This window comes from Mobula birostris, chromosome 5 (genome assembly GCF_030028105.1).
Source record: "Mobula birostris isolate sMobBir1 chromosome 5, sMobBir1.hap1, whole genome shotgun sequence".
Classification (NCBI taxonomy): Eukaryota; Metazoa; Chordata; class Chondrichthyes; order Myliobatiformes; family Myliobatidae; genus Mobula; species Mobula birostris.
Window position 1 is genome coordinate 59,818,093 of NC_092374.1, and position 21,716 is coordinate 59,839,808.

The 21,716-nt window shown below is 41.5% G+C and overlaps 1 protein-coding gene across 1 annotated transcript in view; it reads right to left on the reverse strand.

Annotated features, from left to right (window-relative positions):
• The window catches only part of trpm3 (transient receptor potential cation channel, subfamily M, member 3), a 357,718-nt gene that overhangs the window by 83,507 nt on the left and 252,495 nt on the right, over positions 1–21,716 (reverse strand). Inside the window, exons 10-12 of the mRNA XM_072259452.1 lie at positions 12,166–12,266; positions 1,726–1,860; positions 893–943 (exon numbers count right to left, since the gene is read on the reverse strand). Coding sequence (XP_072115553.1) covers positions 893–943; positions 1,726–1,860; positions 12,166–12,266 — 287 coding nt within the window. The remainder of the gene's footprint in view (positions 1–892; positions 944–1,725; positions 1,861–12,165; positions 12,267–21,716) is intronic.

The window sequence follows — 21,716 nt, forward strand, 5'->3', positions numbered from 1 at the left end:
ATCATTGTGCCATGAGTTCACTCCAGTGTGTGTGTTACCTTGTTTAACTCTGATCATGAGAATAATCAATAATATTAGTATATTCTGGTGTGTGATGGTTCTGTACTGAATCTAATATGTGCTTTACTTAACTTTCTGCAGTTTCACTGATCTTTTCTCATTAAAAACAATGAAGGAAGTTTCTGGCTCAGGTGATTTTTTGGGAAGGTGTTTAACTCTCTTCCTGGCTTTGTATGCAATGCACTGTGAATGCAGTAGAGGAGGCTCAAAATATATTAACATGGAGTAAAAGGAGTTCCCTTTAACCTTGGAATCTATGTTTAAATCTAGTGTCGAATGCTGGAATTACAACCTATTCCTTCTGTTATTAATAAAAGTCCGGAAAACATGAGCCTACTCTGCTAAATATATTTCCATGTATCGGGGCATAAAATGCCTCTAGTTATAGGGTAAAGAACCATCCCTCACCCCTTATGGTTTGATATCAATGGCAGGCTCACAGGTTACAAGGTTGGGCCATTCACTTCCTTGTGCCTTTTCTGGCATTCAACCAGATATCAGGTGATCAGCAAGCCAAATGCAATTTAAGCATCCTAGTGCTTCATTTGCCCAATAAAGAAGCCATTGAATGATTGGTGTTTGAGCTTGAGATTATAGCATAACATGGGTGCATGCAGATAGGAAACTCTAGACTGAAGGATATTATTGACTGCTTGGTGTGATACTGGTTGTTTGCAGAGGAAAAGAATGATTTCCACTACATCAGTTCACTTCTTAAAGCACCCAAGTCAACATTGTGTCCCATTAGTGGACTGTAATGCACAAAAGACATGCAACACTTATGAGCAGCAGCCATTTGCTGACCTACCAGTTGCAGGATGCATCAACCTACCTTTTTGACATCCCTGACTAATTGGTACAAAGTGTTGGATGGGCCATGTCTCTGAAATGGAACAGAGGACACAATGACATCAGTAGAATTCACAGTAGGAATCAGACAGCTTCTTCTGACCTCTGTTACATCTGTAATAATGACAATACAATATGCGCGTTGCAAAGTGTATGAAGAAATGATTAGCTGGACCAGCAGATCCGTGAAGATAATGTCACTTGGGGTATCCACATGATCATGGATTGAAATGCTATGAAGTTAGGAGGATAATCCATGATAATAGCTAAGAAGAGGTCAGGGACGTAATCTAGGGTTAGAAAATTAGCAGTCTACTGGTCAGAAGAGAGGGTCAGTATGAAGGACTCTCAATTTAGCATTGGAGAATGATGGTTCAGGTCCTACTCCAGAGAACCAGATGCTGATTGCTCCTGGGGAGTGGTGCATTATTGAAGGAACTAACCTTTGGATGGGATATTTAACCAAGAATCCTATCAAATGCCTGAAAATAATACATTGAAAGAGGAACGGCAGAATTTTCCTTTGTCCTGGGCAAGATCTTTCCCCAACCAGCCTCACCCAAGAATAGATCTGATGGTCATTGCTGCATTCCCTCCTGGGAACTTGCAGTGCCTAAACTGACTGTCACATTGCCTGTGTCACAGGGTGACCAGATTTCAGAAGATGCTGCTGGGACATCCTCTGTGGATGGGAGGCCCTGGAGAAATTCAGGACTGTTCTCCAGAGCTGACACCAGAGTGGGGTTGGGAGGATGGGTGGGCGCACAGTAAAGACCAGGCAGATGAAAACAGTGTGGCTTCAATGCATGAACTCACGGTGTTGTAGAGCTCTTCGAGCCTGGAGATGGTGAGGAACCGATGCATGCTCACCCCGTTCTCAATCAGCAGCTTCACAAATTCCACACGATCCAGCACCAGTGCATCAAGCATGGCTTGCTCGAGGGAACCCACCTAAATACACCAGTAATTAGATCCAATCATGGGTTCAGAATTCAAAGGCAATGGTTTCATTCACCTGACTGGAGTTGTTGCTTGTCAATTGTAAATTTTAAATCTGCAATTGATTTCATTAACCAAGGTTACTGAGTGACATAGGAAAAAGGCAGACTATTCAATATTCAATATTTCCTCACAACATAGATAAAGGGAAAAAATTTGATAGCAGCCTGAGAGGTAACTTCTTTACATGAAGCGTAGTGGAAGGAGCTGCCAAAGGAAGTGGTCAGGGTGGGTACAATTGCAAACTTGGAGGTACTTTGATGTGTACATGGAGGAGAGGATCTTGGAGGGTTATGGGCAGAACATGGGCAACTGGGTCAGGCAGGATGAATGCTGTGGTTGGCAGGGACTAGTTGGGCCAAAGGGCCTATATTACTTGATGACTCTATACAATGCATACATTTCAGCTCTTTGATAGCTGCCTTACAGAGTGATCCGATCCCTGAATGATTTTCCTTGTAACCTACTCTCCCTATATTCCCAACATCACCCCTGAAATTCCATCACATGTCTACCCACTAACCTACCAATCTGCATACCTTTGGTATGTGGGGAGAAAACAGATATACCCAAGAGAAACCAAATGCAGTCATGGGAGCATGCACAGATTCCACATGGATAGCACTAGAGTTCAGGATTGAACCTGGAGGCCGAGTTGAGTCACTATGGGACTAGACTACATCACCTGATTGAATGGTAACATGAACAGCTCAGTGACCTTCTTCTGGGTTTATGTCCCTAATAATAAAGTCAGGCATCAGTTTAAAAGTAAAAATGCCAATTATTCCAACAAAGTTCAGAACTGTGACATCAGATGGTTATGTTTGAGAGAAGTAGCTGTGGGGTTATAAATATAACGAATAAGTTCCCTTTAAAGATTTGCAAACATAAAAGTCACATGGCCTTCAGACAAAATGTGTTATATGGCAAAAGCAACATTTCTTTAGATAACCAAGATATACAGAAACACAAAAGCTGCTCTTGCAGTTCACAGGTAAACTGGTCAGTATGGCGTTCCGTCAGGTTCTGGTGTTCTATTGTCAGAGTCATTACGTAGCAACAGGCTCTTCAACCCATTGAGTCAGTGCCAACCATCAACCACTCATTTACACCTTGCCATTTTTATTCTTCCCACATTCTCATCAACTCCTCCCAGATTTTACTGCATATCTTCAGACTAGGGCAACTTACGTGGGCTGATTAACCTACCAATCTTTGGTTTGTGGATGGAAATGCACTCAGTCATAGGAAGAATGTGCAAACTCCACGTAGATGGTACTTGAGGAAGGATTGAACTCATGTCTCTGGAACTGTGAGGCAGCAGCTGTACTAGCTATACCTCTGTGACACCCTCCGTGAGCCAAAGTTGAAAGGAGATTGTATGCTAATAAGTTTGCACAATTAATGTATTGATACATTGTGGTATGGAGATTACATGTGAAGGAAAAATCCCTAGGATTAAAGTGAATATCTCCTGTTGGTGTGACGTTGCTTCATTTCAAGAAGGAAGAAGTTGGTAGCCGTGGTGTGTGCTCTGACAGCGAAGGGAAAGTGAGAAAAGTGAAGAGTGAAGGAAAGCTCCGTCCAGATCGACAAGGTGAGGACAGGTTATTGGAGAGCGGCCAATGGAAGCTGTACTGCTACATTCTGGTAGAGTAAAGCACTGTGGATTGAAGCCCTGCTCTGATAGATAAAGTTCATCCACAAACAGGAAAACCAATTTTGTTTGTATATATTCCTGGAGGATTCTTTACATTACGATCCAACCTGCCCAACACTCCCACCACTGGTTGTCTGATACGTCCATCATGTTAGTGCCCTCCATTCCCCTTTTCTGTAGGCAGTTTAAAAGCAGATAATACTCCCTGGGATGCATAGAGATTGTGGAAGAACTAGGTACATGCTTCTAGCACAATTATTTTGGATATGGCACAGTATCTGAAAAGTAAATGTCTTGCTCTTGTGTCATGTCACAAATATTTTTAATTCCTCCCCCCTTCATTCTTCAATTACCCACTCTGGCTCCCCTCTTACCTCTTCTCCATACCTGCCTATCACCATCCCCAGGTGCCCCTCCTCCCCACCCCGCTTTCTCCCATGGTCCACTCTACACTTCTATCAGATTCCTTCTTCTCTAACCCTTTACATCGATCACCTCTCATCTTCCGACTTCATTTCACCCACTTGGCCACCTTTCGGGTTGTACTCCTACCCTTCCCTCCACCTTTTTATTCTGGCTTCCTTCCCCTTTCTTTCCAGTGTTGATTAAGGGTCTCAGTCTGAAACATAGATTGTTTATTAATTTCCGTATAATTGGGGCTCCCAAACATTTTTATGCCATGGGCCCTTACCATTACCCGAGGGGTCTGTGGACCCCAGGTTGGGAACCCCTGTCATCAGTGCTGCCTGACCTGCTGAGTTCCTCCAGCATTTTTTGTGTGCTGCTGTGTTCTTTGTTTCATACACTCATCTGGTTTTCAGTATGTTCACTTAATGCAAACACACACAGATGCATAAAGTAAACTTTGGGAAAGTTCCTGCTTTAGTAGCATCAAAGTGGACACACACACAGATCATGAGGATTTGTGAAGGGCAAAAAAGAAGTAAGGCAGAATTAAAATGTGAAATGAATTTTGAGAAAGGGATTGCAAAAGAATAATTATTCTTGCAAAGGAAAGATAATTTCAGAGAAAAACAGTGAAAAAATGGGAAAGATTGAGTGTAATCGAGGGATAAAGATTCAAAAGGAAAGAGAAGGCAGAGAAAGGGACAAAAATGAACTGAGAAACAAAATCTGAGAGAACAAATATGAGACAGATTGAGATCAGGACAGTAAAATGCAGATGAATTCATTTGGGGTCAGTTATCACATTTATGTATATCGCAAACAAGAAAGAAAAAGTTAAAGAAATTAAGTATGAAAAGGGAAGATTGAGAAATAAAGATTCAGAAAGAGAGAGATTGTAAATGTACACGAGTAAGGGAGACTGAGAAAGGCGGATTTGTTCATGCGCATCTCCAAAACATCATCTCTCTGGTGTCTTAATGCCAGTTGAGAAAGTAGTGTAGGAGGCACTGTTGCCAATCTCTGAGCTGTGAGTTGATGAGAGGGAAAACATTGCAAAGCCAGAGGTTATTATTTATCAAGCTGCCTTGTGCTTACAGGCTTAGCTCATTAATTTTTCTGGTAGTATTGGTGAAATCAAGAATTTGACAGCAGGAGAGCTTAATAAAAAATGATACACTACTGGCATTGTATCTGATCACTGACATCTTCCCCCTTCTCTCCTGCCTATCACTCCCCTTGGGGCCCCCTCCTCCTTCCCTTTCTCCTATGGTCCATTTTCTTCTCCCATCAGACGCCTTCCTCTCCAGCCCTTTACTTTTCCCATCCACCTGGTTTCACCTAACACCTTCCAGCTAGCCTCCTTCCTCTCCCTACCTTTTTAATCTGGCATCATCCCCCTTTTCAGTCCTGAAGAAGGGTCTCAGCCTACATCAACTGTTTATTCATTGCCACAGATGGTGCCTGACATTCTGAGTTCCTCCACCGTTTTGTATATGAAAGTCTGGATTTCCAGCATCTACAGATTCTCTGTGTTTATGATCCTCCCTTTTACTTGCAAGTAAACCATATATCATGTAACATTCCACTTAAAAATAGACAGGAGCTGTGTTTTCATATTGATCCAGACAAATGAGGTAACTCAGAGGAGAACCCTGTTACTTTTCTTTAGGAGGATTGAACAGCTGTGCTCTTTCCTTTAAGGTACATGGGTTTGGTTTTATGGGAAACTTTGAAATCACCTTCTTCTTCGACAGATCTTCAGGATAGAGGATAAATTGCTTTGTGAATTTCTGAGGTGTCCAATGAGGGAACTATAAATCCTGTCTACAGATGGGACAGGAAATAGCTTATGGAGCAGGCAATGGGGCACTCTGATAGATTGTGAGCTTCCTCTACTGTGTATTGGGGCCTCTGTGTGCTCCTGAGGCATGGTCTTAAGGATCTCAATGCCACCACAAATGCTCAGAGGCCAGAGATTCCAAGGAGAGTTTTAGGAGTAGTCTAGGGGAGATACAGTGCCTATAAGTAATATTTCCCCCACCCCTACAAGTTTTCATGTTTTATTGTTTTACAACATTCAATCACAGTGGATTTAATTTGGCCATTTTTGACACTGATCTACAGAAAAGACTCCTTTGTGTCAAAGTGCAAACAAATTTCTACAAATTTAGACCAATTTGTTACAATTATTAAACACAAAATAATTGATTGCATAATTACTCACACCCTTTAAGTCAGTATTTAGTAGATGCACTTTTGGCAGCAATTACAGCTTTGAGTCTATGTGGATAGGTCCCTATCAGCTTTGCATATCTGGACACTGCCATCTTTCCCCAGTCTTCTTTACAAAACTGTTCAAGCTCTGACGAAGGGTCTCGGCCTGAAACGTCGACTGCACCTCTTCCTACAGATGCTGCCTGGCCTGCTGCGTTCACCAGCAACTTTGATGTGTGTTGCTTGAATTTCCAGCATCTGCAGAATTCCTGTTGTTTCTGTTCAAGCTCTGTCAGATTGCATGGGGATCATGGGTGAACAGCCCTTTTCACATCCAGCCACAAATTCTCAAGTGGATTGTGGCCTGGACTCTGACCTGGCCACTCCAGGATATAAACTTTGTTGTTGTTGTTTTTTTAAGCCTTTCCTTTTTTAGCTTTGGCTTTATGTTTTGAATCATTGTCTTGCTGGAAAACAAATCTTCCAACTTGCAGTTATCTTTGCAGAGTACATTAGTTTTTCCTCCCTGTATTTTGCTGCATTCATTTTACCCTTCACCTTCACAAGCCTTCCAGGGCCTGCTGCAGTGAAGCATCCCCACAGATTAAGGCAGCCACCATTATGCTTCAAAGAAGGGATGACATGTTTTTGATGATGTGCAGTGATGATGTGCTTATGCCAAACATAGCATTTAGTCCAATGGCCAAAAAGTTCAATTTTCACTTCATCAGAATATAGAACTTTCTTCCAGCTGATTTCAGTGTCTCCCACATGCCTTCTGGCAAACTCTAGTTGAGATTTCATATGAGTTTTTTTTTCCCAACAGTGTCTTTTTCTTTACCACTCTCTCATAAAGTTCTGACTGGTGAAGCACCCGGGCAACAGTTATTGCATGCACAGCCACTGAAGCTTGTAACTCCTCCAGAGTTGTCATAGGTCTCTTGGTGGCCTTCCTCACTAGTCCCCTTCTTGCATGGTCTCTCAGTTTTTGAGGATGTCTTGCTGTATGCAGATTTACAGCTGTGCCATATTCTTTCCATTTATTGATGACTGATTTAACTGTAGTCCAAGGATTATTCAGTGACTTGGAAATTTTCTTGTACCCATCTCCTGACTTGTGCTTTTCAACAACCTTTTTGTGGGTTGCTTGAAGTATTCCTTTGTCTTCACAGTGTAGTTTTTGCCAGGATACTGACTCACCAGCAGTTAAACCTTCCAGATACAAGTGTATATTTACTACATTCAATTGAAACACCTTGACTGCACACAGGTGATCTCCATTTAACTAATTATGTGACTTCTAAAACTAATTGGCTGCATCAGTGATGATTTGGTGTGTCATATTAAAAGGTCTGAAAACTTATGCAATCAATTATTTTGTGTTTTACAGTTGTAATTAATTTAGATCATTTTGCAGAGATCCGTTTTCTCTTTGAAATGAAAGAGTCTTTTTCCATTGATCAGTGCCAAAAAAAAAAGCCAAATTAAATCCACTGTGATTCAATGTTGTAAAACAATAAAACATGAAAACTTCCAAGGGGGTGAATACTTTTTATAGGCACTGTAGGTCTGGGAATTATGTTCTGTATTCTAATCGTGGTTGTAGGTCATCAGAGGGACTGTGCACCTTCAACCATTTTGATTGTGCAGCAACTGCTGCAATTGTCAGTAGCACCTAAGGCTTTGCCTCGGGTTGGGTCTGGGTCTGGACTAGGTAAGTGGTCAGGACCGGAGTGGAGAAAGGTGATAGTGAGCAAATTTGAGTCTGAGGGAAGGAGGAGGGTAGAGAAGATGATGGAGATTAGGTAAGTGACAAGAGACTTGTATCTTTAGGGATCGGGGAGTATGGGTCTTGGCCAATCAAAACAATCAGGGCATCACAGAAACCAGCTTCCCCTTCATGGACTCTGTTTACATTCTTGCTGCCTCAGTGAAGTGGCCAATGTAACCAAGAACCCCACTCACCCCAGGCATTCGCTACTCTCTCTCCTTTCATTGGGTGGAAGATACAAAAGCCTGAAAGCACATACCACCAGAATCAAGCACAGCTTCTACCCCTTCAACAAGACAAATGAATGGTCCTCCCATACAATAGGATGGATTCCTGACTTCACAATCTATCTCAGTATGGCCTTGTGCATTATGCCTACCTGCACTGTACTTTACCTGTAATTGTAACACTATATTCTGTATTCTGTTATTGTTTTCCCTTGTAGAACTTCAAAGGACTTATACAATGAACTGGTCTGTATGGATGTCATGCAAAAGTATTTTATTTTGCAGTAGCTCAGTATATGTGACAGTAATAAACTAATTTACCAATCCTGACCTTGGATACCATTTGCCTGGGGTTTGCACATTCTTACTGTGACCAGAGTGGGTTTCTTCTGGGTGTTCCAATTTCCTCCCACATCCCAAAGACGTGCAGTTTGGTAGGTTAATAGCTCCTAGTGTGCAGGGGTTGGTTGAATCTGTGGGATGGGATGGGATGGGAGGGAGGGAGGGAGTTGGTGAAGATATAGGGAGATTAAAGTAGTAAGAATGTAGGATTAGTGTAAATAGTAGTTGATGGCCAGTAAGGTCTTAACAGGCCTGTCTCCATGTTATGGCTCTTTGACTCCATTCTGAATTGAACAGATTAGTCAAATAGTCTGCAATTGTTCTATTGCTGGATATATTGTAATAATTAATTATTAGTTATCTCATGTTTTGTAATCATACCTATTGTACAACTCTCACAGACTGAATCTACCCTCACTCCCATTACAAACAGACATTGTCATCTATCTGAAGCAACGATGGAACAGTCAAGAGACAGCACTGTTTATGAGGTTACAGTATTAAACTGCAGAGGGCGATATTTCCTAAGACATCGCCACACCGTTGGCAGGAGAGGGAGCGAGAAGGTGGAATTTAAATGTATTCTCTGTTGCCTTTGGTGAACAAGTGAGCAGTTACACATACTGTAACGTCCTGGGAACTGAGCTATAGAAATGGATTTCAATGCAGGTACATTTTTACACCATGCACATCTATCAGAGGACAAATTCTAACAGTATTGTGCAAATGGAAATGAAAGGAGACTGATGTAGCAGGCAAGTGAGTATCCAGAGGCTATGGGTTGGAGATAACAATACATTTGTTAATGAGCCAGATGGAAGGTGAGTAGAAATTTTAACCTAAGAATCTGGTTCTCCAAGCTGTTCTGTGCCAGAGTTCCAGGCAACCACATCAAGATTTTCAAGGCACATCTCACTAGATAGATAGGTAGATAGATAGATAGATAGATAGATAGATAGTCATACTTTATTGATCCCGGGGGAAATTGGTTTTCGTTACAGTTGCACCATAAGTAATAAATAGTAATAGAACCATAAATAGTTAAATAGTAATATGTAAATTATGCCAGTAAATTATGAAATAAGTCCAGGACCAGCCTATTGGCTCAGGGTGTCTGACCCTCCAAGGGAGGAATTGTAAAGTTTGATGGCCACAGGCAGGAATGACTTCCTATGAATTGCCAATATTTCCTACAGGCTCGACTCTCAAAGCTACTCGCTCCTAAGTTCATTGTCTGGACTCATTGTGACTCTGGATCTGGCTGTGTATGAAATAGTGTAGCCTGCTCCACTGTTGGGTTGTTGGCAACCAGACTAGTGGCCCCACCTCTGAGGTAGCCTGGATGGAGGGGAGATTGAGATCCAGCAAGGCTACAAAGAAACACTGCTAAAGGACAGACAAGCCCGCTGCAACCAAAGGCCATTTATAGCTGGACAGGAGGTGAACTCTGCTCAAAGAAATGATCATGTAAACCAACCCAGCCAACCTTATGCCACAGCATTCAAGGCCCCATCAGCAATGAAGCCTTCCATCATGATACATAAGTCTATAAAGTAGACACAGGAGCAGAATTAGGCCATTCAGCCCATCAAAGCTTCTCTGCTATTTGATCATGGTTGATTTTTTTTATCCCTCTCAACTCCAAACTCTTGCCTTCACCCCATAACCTTTGAAGCCCTGGGTGATGGTACTATGGAGTTGGTGGATTCTATTGGGCAACCAAAGGTGAAGAGGCTACTAATAACATTTGATCAAGAATCTATATTTGACCAGCTTTTCTCTTTCTACTTAAGTTATTTCCACACTTAACAAGACTCCATGATCTGTCACATGATGTGAGCAGAATTATCTGCAGCTTAATGTGAAAAAGACTAAGGAGCTGGTGGTAGACCTGAGGAGAGCTAAGGTACCGGTGAACCCTGTTTCCATCCAGGGGGTCAGTGTGGACATGGTGGAGGATTACAAATACCTGGGGATACAAATTGACAATAAACTGGACTGGTCTAAGAACACTGAGGCTGTCTACAAGAAGGGTCAGAGCCGTCTCTATTTCCTGAGGAGACTGAGGTCCTTTAACATCTGCCGGACGATGCTGAGGATGTTCTATGACTCTGTGATGGCCAGTGCTATCATGTTTGCTGTTGTGTGCTGGGACAGCAGGCTGAGGGTAGCAGACACCAACAGAATCAACAAACTCATTCGTAAGGCCAGTGATGTTGTGGGGATGGAACTGGACTCTCTCACGGTAGTGTCTGAAAAGAGGATGCTGTCTAAGTTGCATGCCATCTTGGTCAATGTCTCCCATCCACAACATAATGTACTGGGTGGGCACAGGAGTACATTCAGCCAGAGACTCATTCTTCCGAGATGCAGCACAGAGCGTCATAGGAAGTCATTCCTGCCTGTGGCCATCAAACTTTACAACTCCTCCCTTGGAGGGTCAGACACTCTGAGCCGATAGGCTGGTCCTGGATTTATTTCATAATTTACTGGCATAATTTACGTATTACTATTTAACTATTTATTACTATTTTCTATTACTATTTATTATTTCTATGACTATTACTATTTACTAACAGTAATATTACTATTACTATTTCTATTACTATTTATTATTTATGGTGCAACTGTAACAAAAGCCAATTTCCCCCGGGATCAATAAAGTATGACTATGATCTTTAACTGACCACAATCCACATGTGATCAATGAATTGTTTTCTGTTCTTTCAATGGTTGAGGGGAAGGCTGGCAAGGTTGGCTTATATTATCCACCACTCAGCTCCACTATGGTGCAGCAGAGACAGCCGCTTCCTCATAGCTCCAACACCTGGCTTTAATCCTAACTGCCAATGTCTGGGACCACGTGAGTTTCCTTTGGGTGCTTCAGTTTGCTCCTGCGCAGCTTCATAAGTTAACTGGCCACTATAAATTGCCTGCAGTGTGTAAGAGGATGCTAGAATCTGGGGAGAGTTGATGGGAATGTGGGGAAGAAACGGGATGTGTGTTTGATTGGTTAAGTGGTTGCTGTGGTCCTGATGGACAATATCTGTGCGGTGACTCAATGGCTCTCATTGCCCATGGAACAAGTGTTGGTTAGGAATCAGCCACTTTGCAAAGCTTAGACTATGTAAACTATGTAAAAACATTAGATTTTCCTTCCTTAGTGAACTCATTGGGTTGTTAATACAACACAGTGGTTTCGAGATCACCATTATCTCTGCTTGTTTGGAAATTCACTGCTGGACATCAGTGCTTAATATTAGCATTGATTCATAGTGCCCTGTCTATGAAATTTATTCTGATCAATTGAATTTCAGAGGTTGAGCATAATTCAAATAGAGACAGGTATTCATGTCACATTACTTGTTCATGGTTTTCAAACATTTCAGCAGCCAAAGTGGAGCTTTTGTCACCAAATCAAAATACAGAATGTATATATTTGATTAAAAAGATGAACATTGATTCCATTTCAGAAAATGTTTCAACAGAGAATGTCTCAACTTCAAAAATCAAAGGAAAAATTGGACAAAATTACAATTCAATAAATCATCAAAATTGAAAAAAGTACAATATTGACAGGGTGTCAGGGCTTCTGCTTGGAAAACACACAAAATGGCACAAGTCATGCACTGTACCGGCCACTGCTGTCCATAGATAAAGATTTGACTCCGAGCAATGTCCACTCTGTTCCAGGCTAAAGCTAAACTAAGCTGATCTGGTGCTGAAGCATTGGCTCCTGTTTATAAAGACAAAGACAAATATTAGCAAGCATAAGCTAATAGTAACTCATTATTAGTTGCACACTTGGACTGCAAACTTTGTTCAACGGTTTCCTCTATCAATGCCATTGTGTTCTGTCAGCATTTACTGCAGTCAGGCAGTGGGTTTAAAAAGTACATATGGATCCTGTTTCAAAGCGAGAGCAACAGCAGCGTTCACACAAACTCATGCAGCATTTCTTTGATTAGTGAGATTCCAGGATATCAGATTACACTTTACATGGATAGACTACAGATACTAGGAGCCTTCATCCACAGAGAAGAGATCAATGGGAATTGTGAGAAAGAGGCCAGAAGTGACTGGTGGACTGAGGTAGGGTGGAGGGCGGATGGCTCAGAATTAAGTAGAGCGTTAGGCATGGCAACTGAAGAGAAAATTTCTGGTGGTCAAAGAATTAGTAACAAAAGGACTCAGCTTTAAGGAGATAAGACCATAAGACAGAGGAGAAGAATTAGGCCATTTGGTCCATCTAGTCTGCTCCATTGGCTGCTGCCAGCATCATGGCTGATGTATCCCCCTTCTCCTGCCTTTTCCCCGTAACCTTTGACACCCTTATCAATCAAGAACCTGTCAACCTCTGCTTGAAATATACCCAATGTCTTGGCCTCCATAGCCATCTGTGGCAATGAATTCCACACATTTACCACCCTCTGGCTAAAGATATTCCTCCTCATCTCTTTTCTAGATGGATGTCAATCTACCCTAAGGCTATGCCCTTTAGTCCTAGACTGCCCCATGTTATGAAACATCCTCTCCATGTCCACTCTATCTAGGACTTTCAATATTCCGTAAGTTTTAATGAGAACTCTCTTATTCTTATAAACTCAAAGAAGTACAGGCCCAGAGCCATCAAATGTTCCGCATAGGTTAATCCTTTCATTGGCAGGATCATTTTTATGAATATCTTCTGGACCTTCTCCAATGCCAGGACATCCTTTTTTAGATAAGTGGCCCAAAGCTGCTCGCAATACTCCAAGTACCGCATGACCAATGTCTTATAAGCCCTCAGCATTACATCCTTCCTTTTATATTCTGGTCCCCTTGCTAACATTGCATTGGCCTTCCTTACCACCAACTTAATCTGCAGTTAACCTTTATGCACTCCTCCTGCATGACTCCTCTCAAGTCCCTCTGCACCTCTGATTTCTGAATTTGCTCCCTGCTTAGAAAATAGTCTACGCCTTTATTTTTTCTACCCAAAGTGCATGCCCATACATATCCCTTCACTGAATTCCATTTGCCACTTTGCCCATTTTCCTAATCTGTCTAAGTTCTTCTGTAGATTCCCTGCTTCCTCAACACTATTTTGGTATCATCTGAAAACTTGGCCAGCAAGCCATCAATTCCATCAGCCAAATCATTGACATCTAATATGAAAGGAAGCGGTCCCAACACTGACTCCTGCAGAACGCCACCAGTCACCAGCAGCAAACCAGAAAAGACCCCCTTTTTTTCCCCACTCGTTGCCTCTTTCCAGTCAGCCAATCTTCTATCTATGCTAATATCTTTCCTGTAATACCACTGGAGAAAAAAAACAAAGATGTTATGAGCATAGTTAAGTTTACATGATGTGTGGTTATAATTGGGGATACATTGTTGACAGGATGATAGATGCAGATTTAACAGTCTAAAAAGAGAGTTGTAGAAACCAAGGATTGTGGACAGCCCTGGATTCAGCATCCTCTCTTTTTGTCAGTTTTCATCTATCTTGTCTCCCATTTCAACTTTTTGCCTCAGTCTCACCATTTCCTCTCTCCATCTTATACTGGCTATCTCCCCCTTCCACTCAGTCCTGATAAAAGGTTTCCCATTCATAACTTAGTGCTCAAGTTCTGTAGCTTCCTTGAAATCCTGCAAATACTACTGTGCTGAATACTCCACATGAGAGGCGGTGGTCTGTCATTGGCACAAAGCTTTAAAAGAATCAGTAAACACTACAATATTCTGCATTCTGTGATTGGTTTCCCTTGTATTTCATTGATGTACTGATATGATAGCTACATAGATCCCTACGGGAGCTCCAAAGCCCTCATTCCTGGGAGAGGAAGGATGTTACCAAGAAGATGGGCTACACCTTGTGACAACTTGAAAGACTGGCTCAGGGCAGAGGACGCTGACAAGTTGCTGTCGGCAATCTATGCCCCAGTAGGGGTGATGAATTTAATTAAGTTCTGATGTGATGAAGTGATCTGTATGGGTGGCATATAAAACAAACTTTTTCACTGTACTCCAATGCATGTGAAATTATTACGGCAGTTTACCAATTAATCCAGTTTAGGAGTAATCTTTGCATATTTCAGAAGCCTATCAGTTGGGTTGGATAAAGTTACAGAGGTAGAAATCGCTGTTGTTACTAACAACTTGTTAGTCAAAGCAGAAACTTTACCTCTGTATCTGAAGTATTGGAATTACTCTGGCTTTAAAGGCTATGATTAAAATAGGGAAGGGCTACTCGCTATTGGACAATATTTGAGGGAAAATCTCATTCACCAGGAAAGTGATGGGGAACAGTCCCAATGAATCACATGGCACTTCCCTGCATTTCAGTTATGTGAATGTTTTCTATAGCCGGCCCACAGTACTCACGAAGCATTTTTAATCATTATTTGCATCCCTTGTGGCCAGTCCAGTGTTTGTAATTTTAGAGTTTAATAACGCCAAAGGATGTTAATTAAATGAAGCATCTTCAATATTCTCATTCCTTCTGCTTCCTTGAGAAATGGTCATTGTACAGTGCAACATTCCCATTTTGAATTCCAAGCATAGGAATGCTCATTGGAAGTGGCTTAGATCACCTTTTAGCCAATAGTTCTTCAAAGAACTGATGATGAGGCTGAGAAGTCAGGAACACTAAAGATATTCATTTTAAAACTATTAAAACTATTCATTTTAAATCATCAGTTTCTGCAATACAAGTAAGCCAGTGGATGTGCAGAAAAAGATGTGAATTTCCATCGCATCCCACACAGGTCTAGGACACAACAAGCTGTTTTACAGGCAGTGGGGGCTTCAATGGTTGTCAGACTAAATGTTAGGCAACCTCCAACTTCACAGGCTGCTGCTCTGGGCAGCACAAACATATGTCACACCATGTCCTTTGGTTCAGCATCTTGTTTGCGGGATTACATTCTTTTATCAACTGGGCATACGTAGTCTAGGAGTAATATTGCATGAAAATAGCAGTCACCTTGTCCACTAAGCTAGTTCGAAAAGGGACTGAAGCAGGACTGAGAAAGAATTTTTGGATTATTCCTGGTGCCGTGCACTAGCCAAGACAGGAAAGAATGATAGAACAGAAGAAGGTGTAACTAAGGGACTGGGGCAAAGGGGCAGGGTTTCATGTTGCTGGATCATTGCAACCAGATGGGATACACGCCAGCTATTCAGAATGGTTAGAGATAGGAATGCTGGGGTTTGACCAAGAACTTCTATTCACAGGCAAAGTTCCAAACTATTACTGAGCAGCTAATAATGTTTCATTTTTCAAGAAAATTAATAGGGAAGGTCCTGGAAACTATAGGCCATTGAATCTCACGTTAGTGGTAGAGAAATTACTGGAGAAGATTCTTGAAGATAGGATTTATGAGCATTGGAAAATCATCGCCTAATTAGAGGCAGTCAGCATGGCTTTATGCAAGCTTTTCGCAGATGTGACCAAGATGATTGATGAAGGTAGAGCTGTGTTGTCTGCATGGATTTTAGCATGGTGTTTGACAAGGTCCCTTTTGGTAGGTCACCAGAAGATTAAGATGCATGGTAATGATGCTAACTTAGCTGTTTGGATTTGGAATTTGCTTGCCCATACAGGACGGGGGGTAGTGGTTGGTGGGACTTATTCTGGCTGGAGGTCTGTGGAGATATTCTGCAGGGATCTTGGGACCTTTTCTGCTTGTGATGAGTATATAATGGCCTGGGTGAAAATACAGACGGGTGGGTTAGCAAGTTTGTAGATGATGTTAGAGATCCGTTGCAGGCAGCAGTTGTAAAATGGCGGATGAGATTTAATCCAGCCAAATGTGAAGTGCTGCACTTTGCAAGATCAAATATAAAGGGAAAGTATGTTAATGTCAAGACCCTTAATAGTGCAGATGTACAGAGGCACTTTGGGATCCAAGCCCACAGCTCCCTGAAAGTGATTAAACAGGTTGATAAGGTGATAAGGAAAGTATGTAGCATGCTTTCCTTTAAGTTAAGCCACATCTGGAATATTCTATTTCATTCTGGTCACCCATTATAGGAAGGATGTAGAGACTTTGTAGAGGGTGGAGAAGGGGTTTACCAGAATGCTGTCTGATTTGTAGGGTGTGTGCTATGAGGAGAGGCTAGACAAACATGATTTGTTTCACCCAGAGTGGCAAAGGCTGAGAGGAAACCTGACAGAAGTTCGTCATTGATGGAGTGGGCAGCCAGTATCATTCTCCCATGGTCAAAATGTCTAGTAGTAGAGGGCAAGCATTTGAGATGAGAGGGGGCAAGTTCTAAGGAGATGTGCAGGGCAACTTTTTTACACAGACTGGTGGATGTCTGGAATATGCTGTCAGTTGTGGCGGTAGAGGCAAATACATTTAAGAAAATCTTAGATAGTAAACCAAATGTGTAGAGAATGGACAATGGGCACTGGGTTGGCAGAAGGGATTAGTTTCCTCCGGCATTTAATTACTAGTTTAATTATTTTGCCACAAAGGCCATTCAGCCCAGCTTTCCATAACAGTGTTTCGATTCCACTAAACCTCTTCACCTGTCCCAATAACCATACCCTTTTGTTTCTTTCTTCTGCATGTGCTTATCAAAAGTTTCCTTAAATGTATCCAAATTACTTTTATCATCCATCTCATTGAGAACAAGTTCCACATTCTCATTGTTCTCCGGATAATTAAGGATTCTGTGAATTCTCTTTTGGATTTAACCAGTGACTGACTTAAATTAATGGATCTAATTTTAGACTCCCCTATATGGCAAAGCATTTACAATGTCAACCCAATTACAGTATTAGAATTGTCTTTGGCCTGTAAAATCATTGAAGTCAGAGCTAAAATGAAAACTGTGATCAAATCTGATCAGGGTATAACATTGGCCTGGAACTTGCTGCAGTGACAAAATAACAGTACTCAATAGTGCCTTGGAGAAAGCTCTCTGTAAAGATTTATTCATTTCTATCGTATGGATATCATCTTTTCCAATGTCTGCTGCTGTCACACATTACTTCAAAGGGATTCCTTGCATCCCTGTTTTGACTATAGCTCATAAACCTGAAACATCAACTGCTTTTCTCTCCAAAGACATTACCTGGCCTGTGAAACATTTCCAATTTTCAGATTTTACTTAAGGTTTTGGGTACCTGCCATAGTTTGGTTTTGTGTGTCTCTGTCATGCCATCAGATTAGCTGAGTAGTCAATCACATTAAAGAATTTTCACAGAGAACAAACCATGAAAGATGAAGCACAAGGTGTACTTCACTTTGCAAACATTATGCTGAACACTGAAGATTTGAAAGCAAGGACTAATAATAAAGAGGATGTTTCACAAAATGATCATGCTAAAAATAAAATGACTTGATTTAAAAATCACAATTGAAATGTTAATCCATGGACATAAAGTTATATTTCATGTTGCTCTTGTTAAGCATCTGATCAAATTTACACTTGAACATTAGAATCAAGTGTAAAATTTTCAGATTTTTTTTTCACAGTGGGCCAAGTGAGTGTGACCCCCCCCCACCTCACCAGAACCACTCTACTCAACTTAAAGAAGTGCAATTATATTGGTATGAAGATGAAACAAGCTAAGAAACAGGCCAGGAGACAAACAGAGACAGAACTTCAAACAGCTGGTCCATAACATTCAAATAAAATTTTATCCCAAATAAGAAAAATGTATTTCATTAGAAAAAGGCACAATCTTTTTAGAATAGATAGGTCCTTTTCAGACTGGAAGGGGGTACCCCAGGGAATAATTCTTGGTCCTCAGTTTTTTACTATTTACGTTGATGACCTGGAGGAAGAAATAGAATGTAAGGTTTCCAATGAAACAAAAAAGGACATGTTGAGATGAAGACATTGTGATTGTGCAATTGAGTGAAAACATGACAAATAGAGTTTAAAATGGTAAGTGTGAGGGTGTGTTAGAAATGGGAAGAGGAATCAAAAGGTGGATTATTATGTAAATTAAGATAAATTACAAATGAGTGAATGTCAGCGGGATCTAGGTGTTCTAGTGCATGAATCACAAAAAGTTATCAGGCAGATCCAACAGGTAGTTAAGAAAGTAAACAGCATTTTGGCCTTTGTCGCACAGGGAATAGAGTTTACTGATAGTGAGGTTTTGTTACAAGAGTACAGCATACTTGTGAGGCATCAGCTAGAAAAATGCACACAGATTTCATCTGCTTAACTAAAAAACAATATTGTAGCATTGGAGGCAACCAAAAGGAGATTTACCAGGCCAATTCCTGGGATGAGAGGGTTGTCTTTTCAGGAGAAGTTAGATGGATTGGGTTTATATTCTTTGGAGTTTAGAAGAATGAGCTGTGACCTTATTTAAACATATAAGAGGCTTGACAGGGTAAATGTTCAGATGTTTTCACCAGAGGGAGAGTCAACAACAGGAGAACGTAGTTACAAAACAAAGGGATGGTCACATAACACTGAGGAGCATAGAGATTTCTTCTCTCTGATGGTAATGAGTCTCTGGTATTCTCTGGTCCTGAGACTGGTGGAACATCAGTGCACATGCGCCGGTCGTGCATGCAGCCTGGTACAGCCGTTCCGATCTATTCTTACTTTCTTCTTCTTACTTTTAATTTACGTTATTTTTTGTTTTTATTTCTCACGGTAACACGTCGAAGCTGCACCCTCTCTAACATGCTGGTAGAGAGAGTCTTATTTGGGTTTTCTTTAGCGCTGGAAATGGTTACATCCCAACACGCGGGACAGAAGCAAGGTCGCATTGTGTATTCCACGGACCAGCAAAGACCGGTCGGCTTAGCGAACAGAGCAGTGGACACCCCTGCTGAAATCCGGAGGAAAACACACAGAGGGGGATCACAAAGCTGAGGAAAGAGGACCGGGTCGAGACAACAGAGTCTTTTGGAGAAGAGGAGTTCGGTGGGTAATACCGTTCCGGCTGACCGGAAGTGCACTGATAGCGGTAAGCGTAAAGGAGTTGGGTGCTTACTGTTCTGGCTAGCAACGGATGGTGCAATCCGGGGTATATTACAATCGAGGAACGTGTTTGCAGACTGGATATTGAACTTTTTACTATTGGACTTTGGCCACATTCCGCCGTGATACAACACTTGGCGGCACGGGAGGTCGTTCCTGCCTGTGGCCATCGAACGTGCAGCTCCTCCCGTGGAGGGTCAGACACCCTGAGCCAATAGACTGGTCCTGGATTTATTTTCCATCTGGCATAGTTTGCATTTTGGTGTTTGATTGTTTGTGGTTTTTGTATTGCTATATTTACGCTCTATTCTTGGTTGGTGCGGCTGTAACGAAACCAAATTTCCCTCGGGATTAATAAAGTATATCTATCTATCTATCTATCTATCTATCTAAACTCACTTCAGCGGTTAGGAAGATGTCAGAGTCCATTATTAAGGATGAGGTTTTGGGGTACTTGGAGCGCATTGTAAAATAAGCCAAGGTCAGCATAGCTTCCTAAAGGGGAAATCTTGTCTGACAAATCTGTTGGAATTCTTTGAGGAAATAACAGGCAGAAAAGAGAAAGAAGAGTCAGTGGTTGTTGTTTACTTTTATTTTCAGAAGGCCTTTGACAAGTTGCTGCACGTGAGGCTGGTAAATAAGATAAAGGCCCGTGGTGTACAGGAAAGATGGATAGAAGTCTGGTTGACTGGCGAGGCAAAGAATGGAAGTAAGGGAGGCATTTTCTAATTGGCTGATGGTGATTAATGTGTTCCACAGGGGTTGGTGTTAGGGCCACTTCTCTTCACGTAAGATAGCATATCAATAGAATTGATGGCTTTGTGGTCGAGTTTGCAGACGATACAAAGATAGGTTGAGGGGCAGGTGGTGTTGTGGAAGCAGGCAGTCTGTAGAAGGACTTAGACAGATTAGGAAACTGGGCAAAGAAGTGGCAGATGAAATACAGTGTAGGTAAGTGTATAGTCATGCACTTTGGTAAAAGGAATAAAGGCGTAGACTATTTTTGAAATGGGAAGCAAATTCAGAAATCAGAGGTGCAAGGGACAGGAGTCCTCATGCAGGATTCTCTAAACATTAATTTGAAGACTGAGCCAATGGTAAGGAAGGCAAATGCAATGTTAGCATTTATCTCAAGAAGGCTAGAATATAAAAGCAAAGATGTAATGTTGAGGATTTATAAGGCATTTATCAGTATGCACTTGGAGTATTGTGAACAGTTTTGGGCCCCTTATCTAAGAAAAAATGTGCTGGCATTGGAGAGGTTCACAAGAATGATCCCAGGAATGTAAGGGTTAATATATGAGGAGCATGAGAAGAATGAGGGGTGACCTCACTGAAAGCTGTTAAATATTGAAAAGGTTATTTAGTGCACATGGGGAGAATGTTCCCGATAGTGTGGTGTCTGGGTCTAGAGGGCACAGCCTCTAACTACAAGCATGTCCCTTTAGAACAGAGATAAGGAGGAATTTCTAAAGTCAGAGGGTGATGAATCTGTAGAATTCACTGCTACAGACAGCTGTGGAGGCAAGTCATTGGATATATTTAGTAAGGGTGTCAAAGATTATGTGGAGAAGGCAGAAGAATGGAGTTGAGGGGGATAAAAAAATCAGCCATGATGGAATGGTGGACGGGCCTGGTAGCCTACTCCCAGTCCTATTTTCTTGTGTTCATAAATAGCTTAAATTCACAAAGGTTCCAGAAACTTTCTTCATGATTGTGCTGAGAAATAGCACATCCTCTGAATGTGCATTGGAGCACTGTATACATGCATGGAAATCTGAAAGCTGATAGTTTCAGAGAATAATGATGGCAACTACCACTGCTAAATTCTGCTTGAAGGCTACTGCCCTCTATGACAAATTAGGAACACTTGATATTTGTAGGCAACACATTGTCGTTCTTACACAGACTGTCAATTGCTTTGTAATGATGTGAAATTGTTTAAACCCTGTCGTGTGAATTCACTTTAACCAGTTCCTCTTGCACGTATAATTTTTGAATGCACATAACAGAAATGTAAAGGGCACCTTTTCATCCTGTGCCTCATCTTTGTATAGACCTTGAACAGGCCACAGTATGTGTGGACTAGATAAGGGGCTTACTGTGACCAATCAATTTGACTGATTTTTTTTTAATAATTTGCATATGATATGGAACTACCACCACAGTCTATGACAGATTGATCTAATGCACTGAAGGGGTTACATTTTTAGCTACATTGCTGTGTTGTGCAGAAACAGATTGG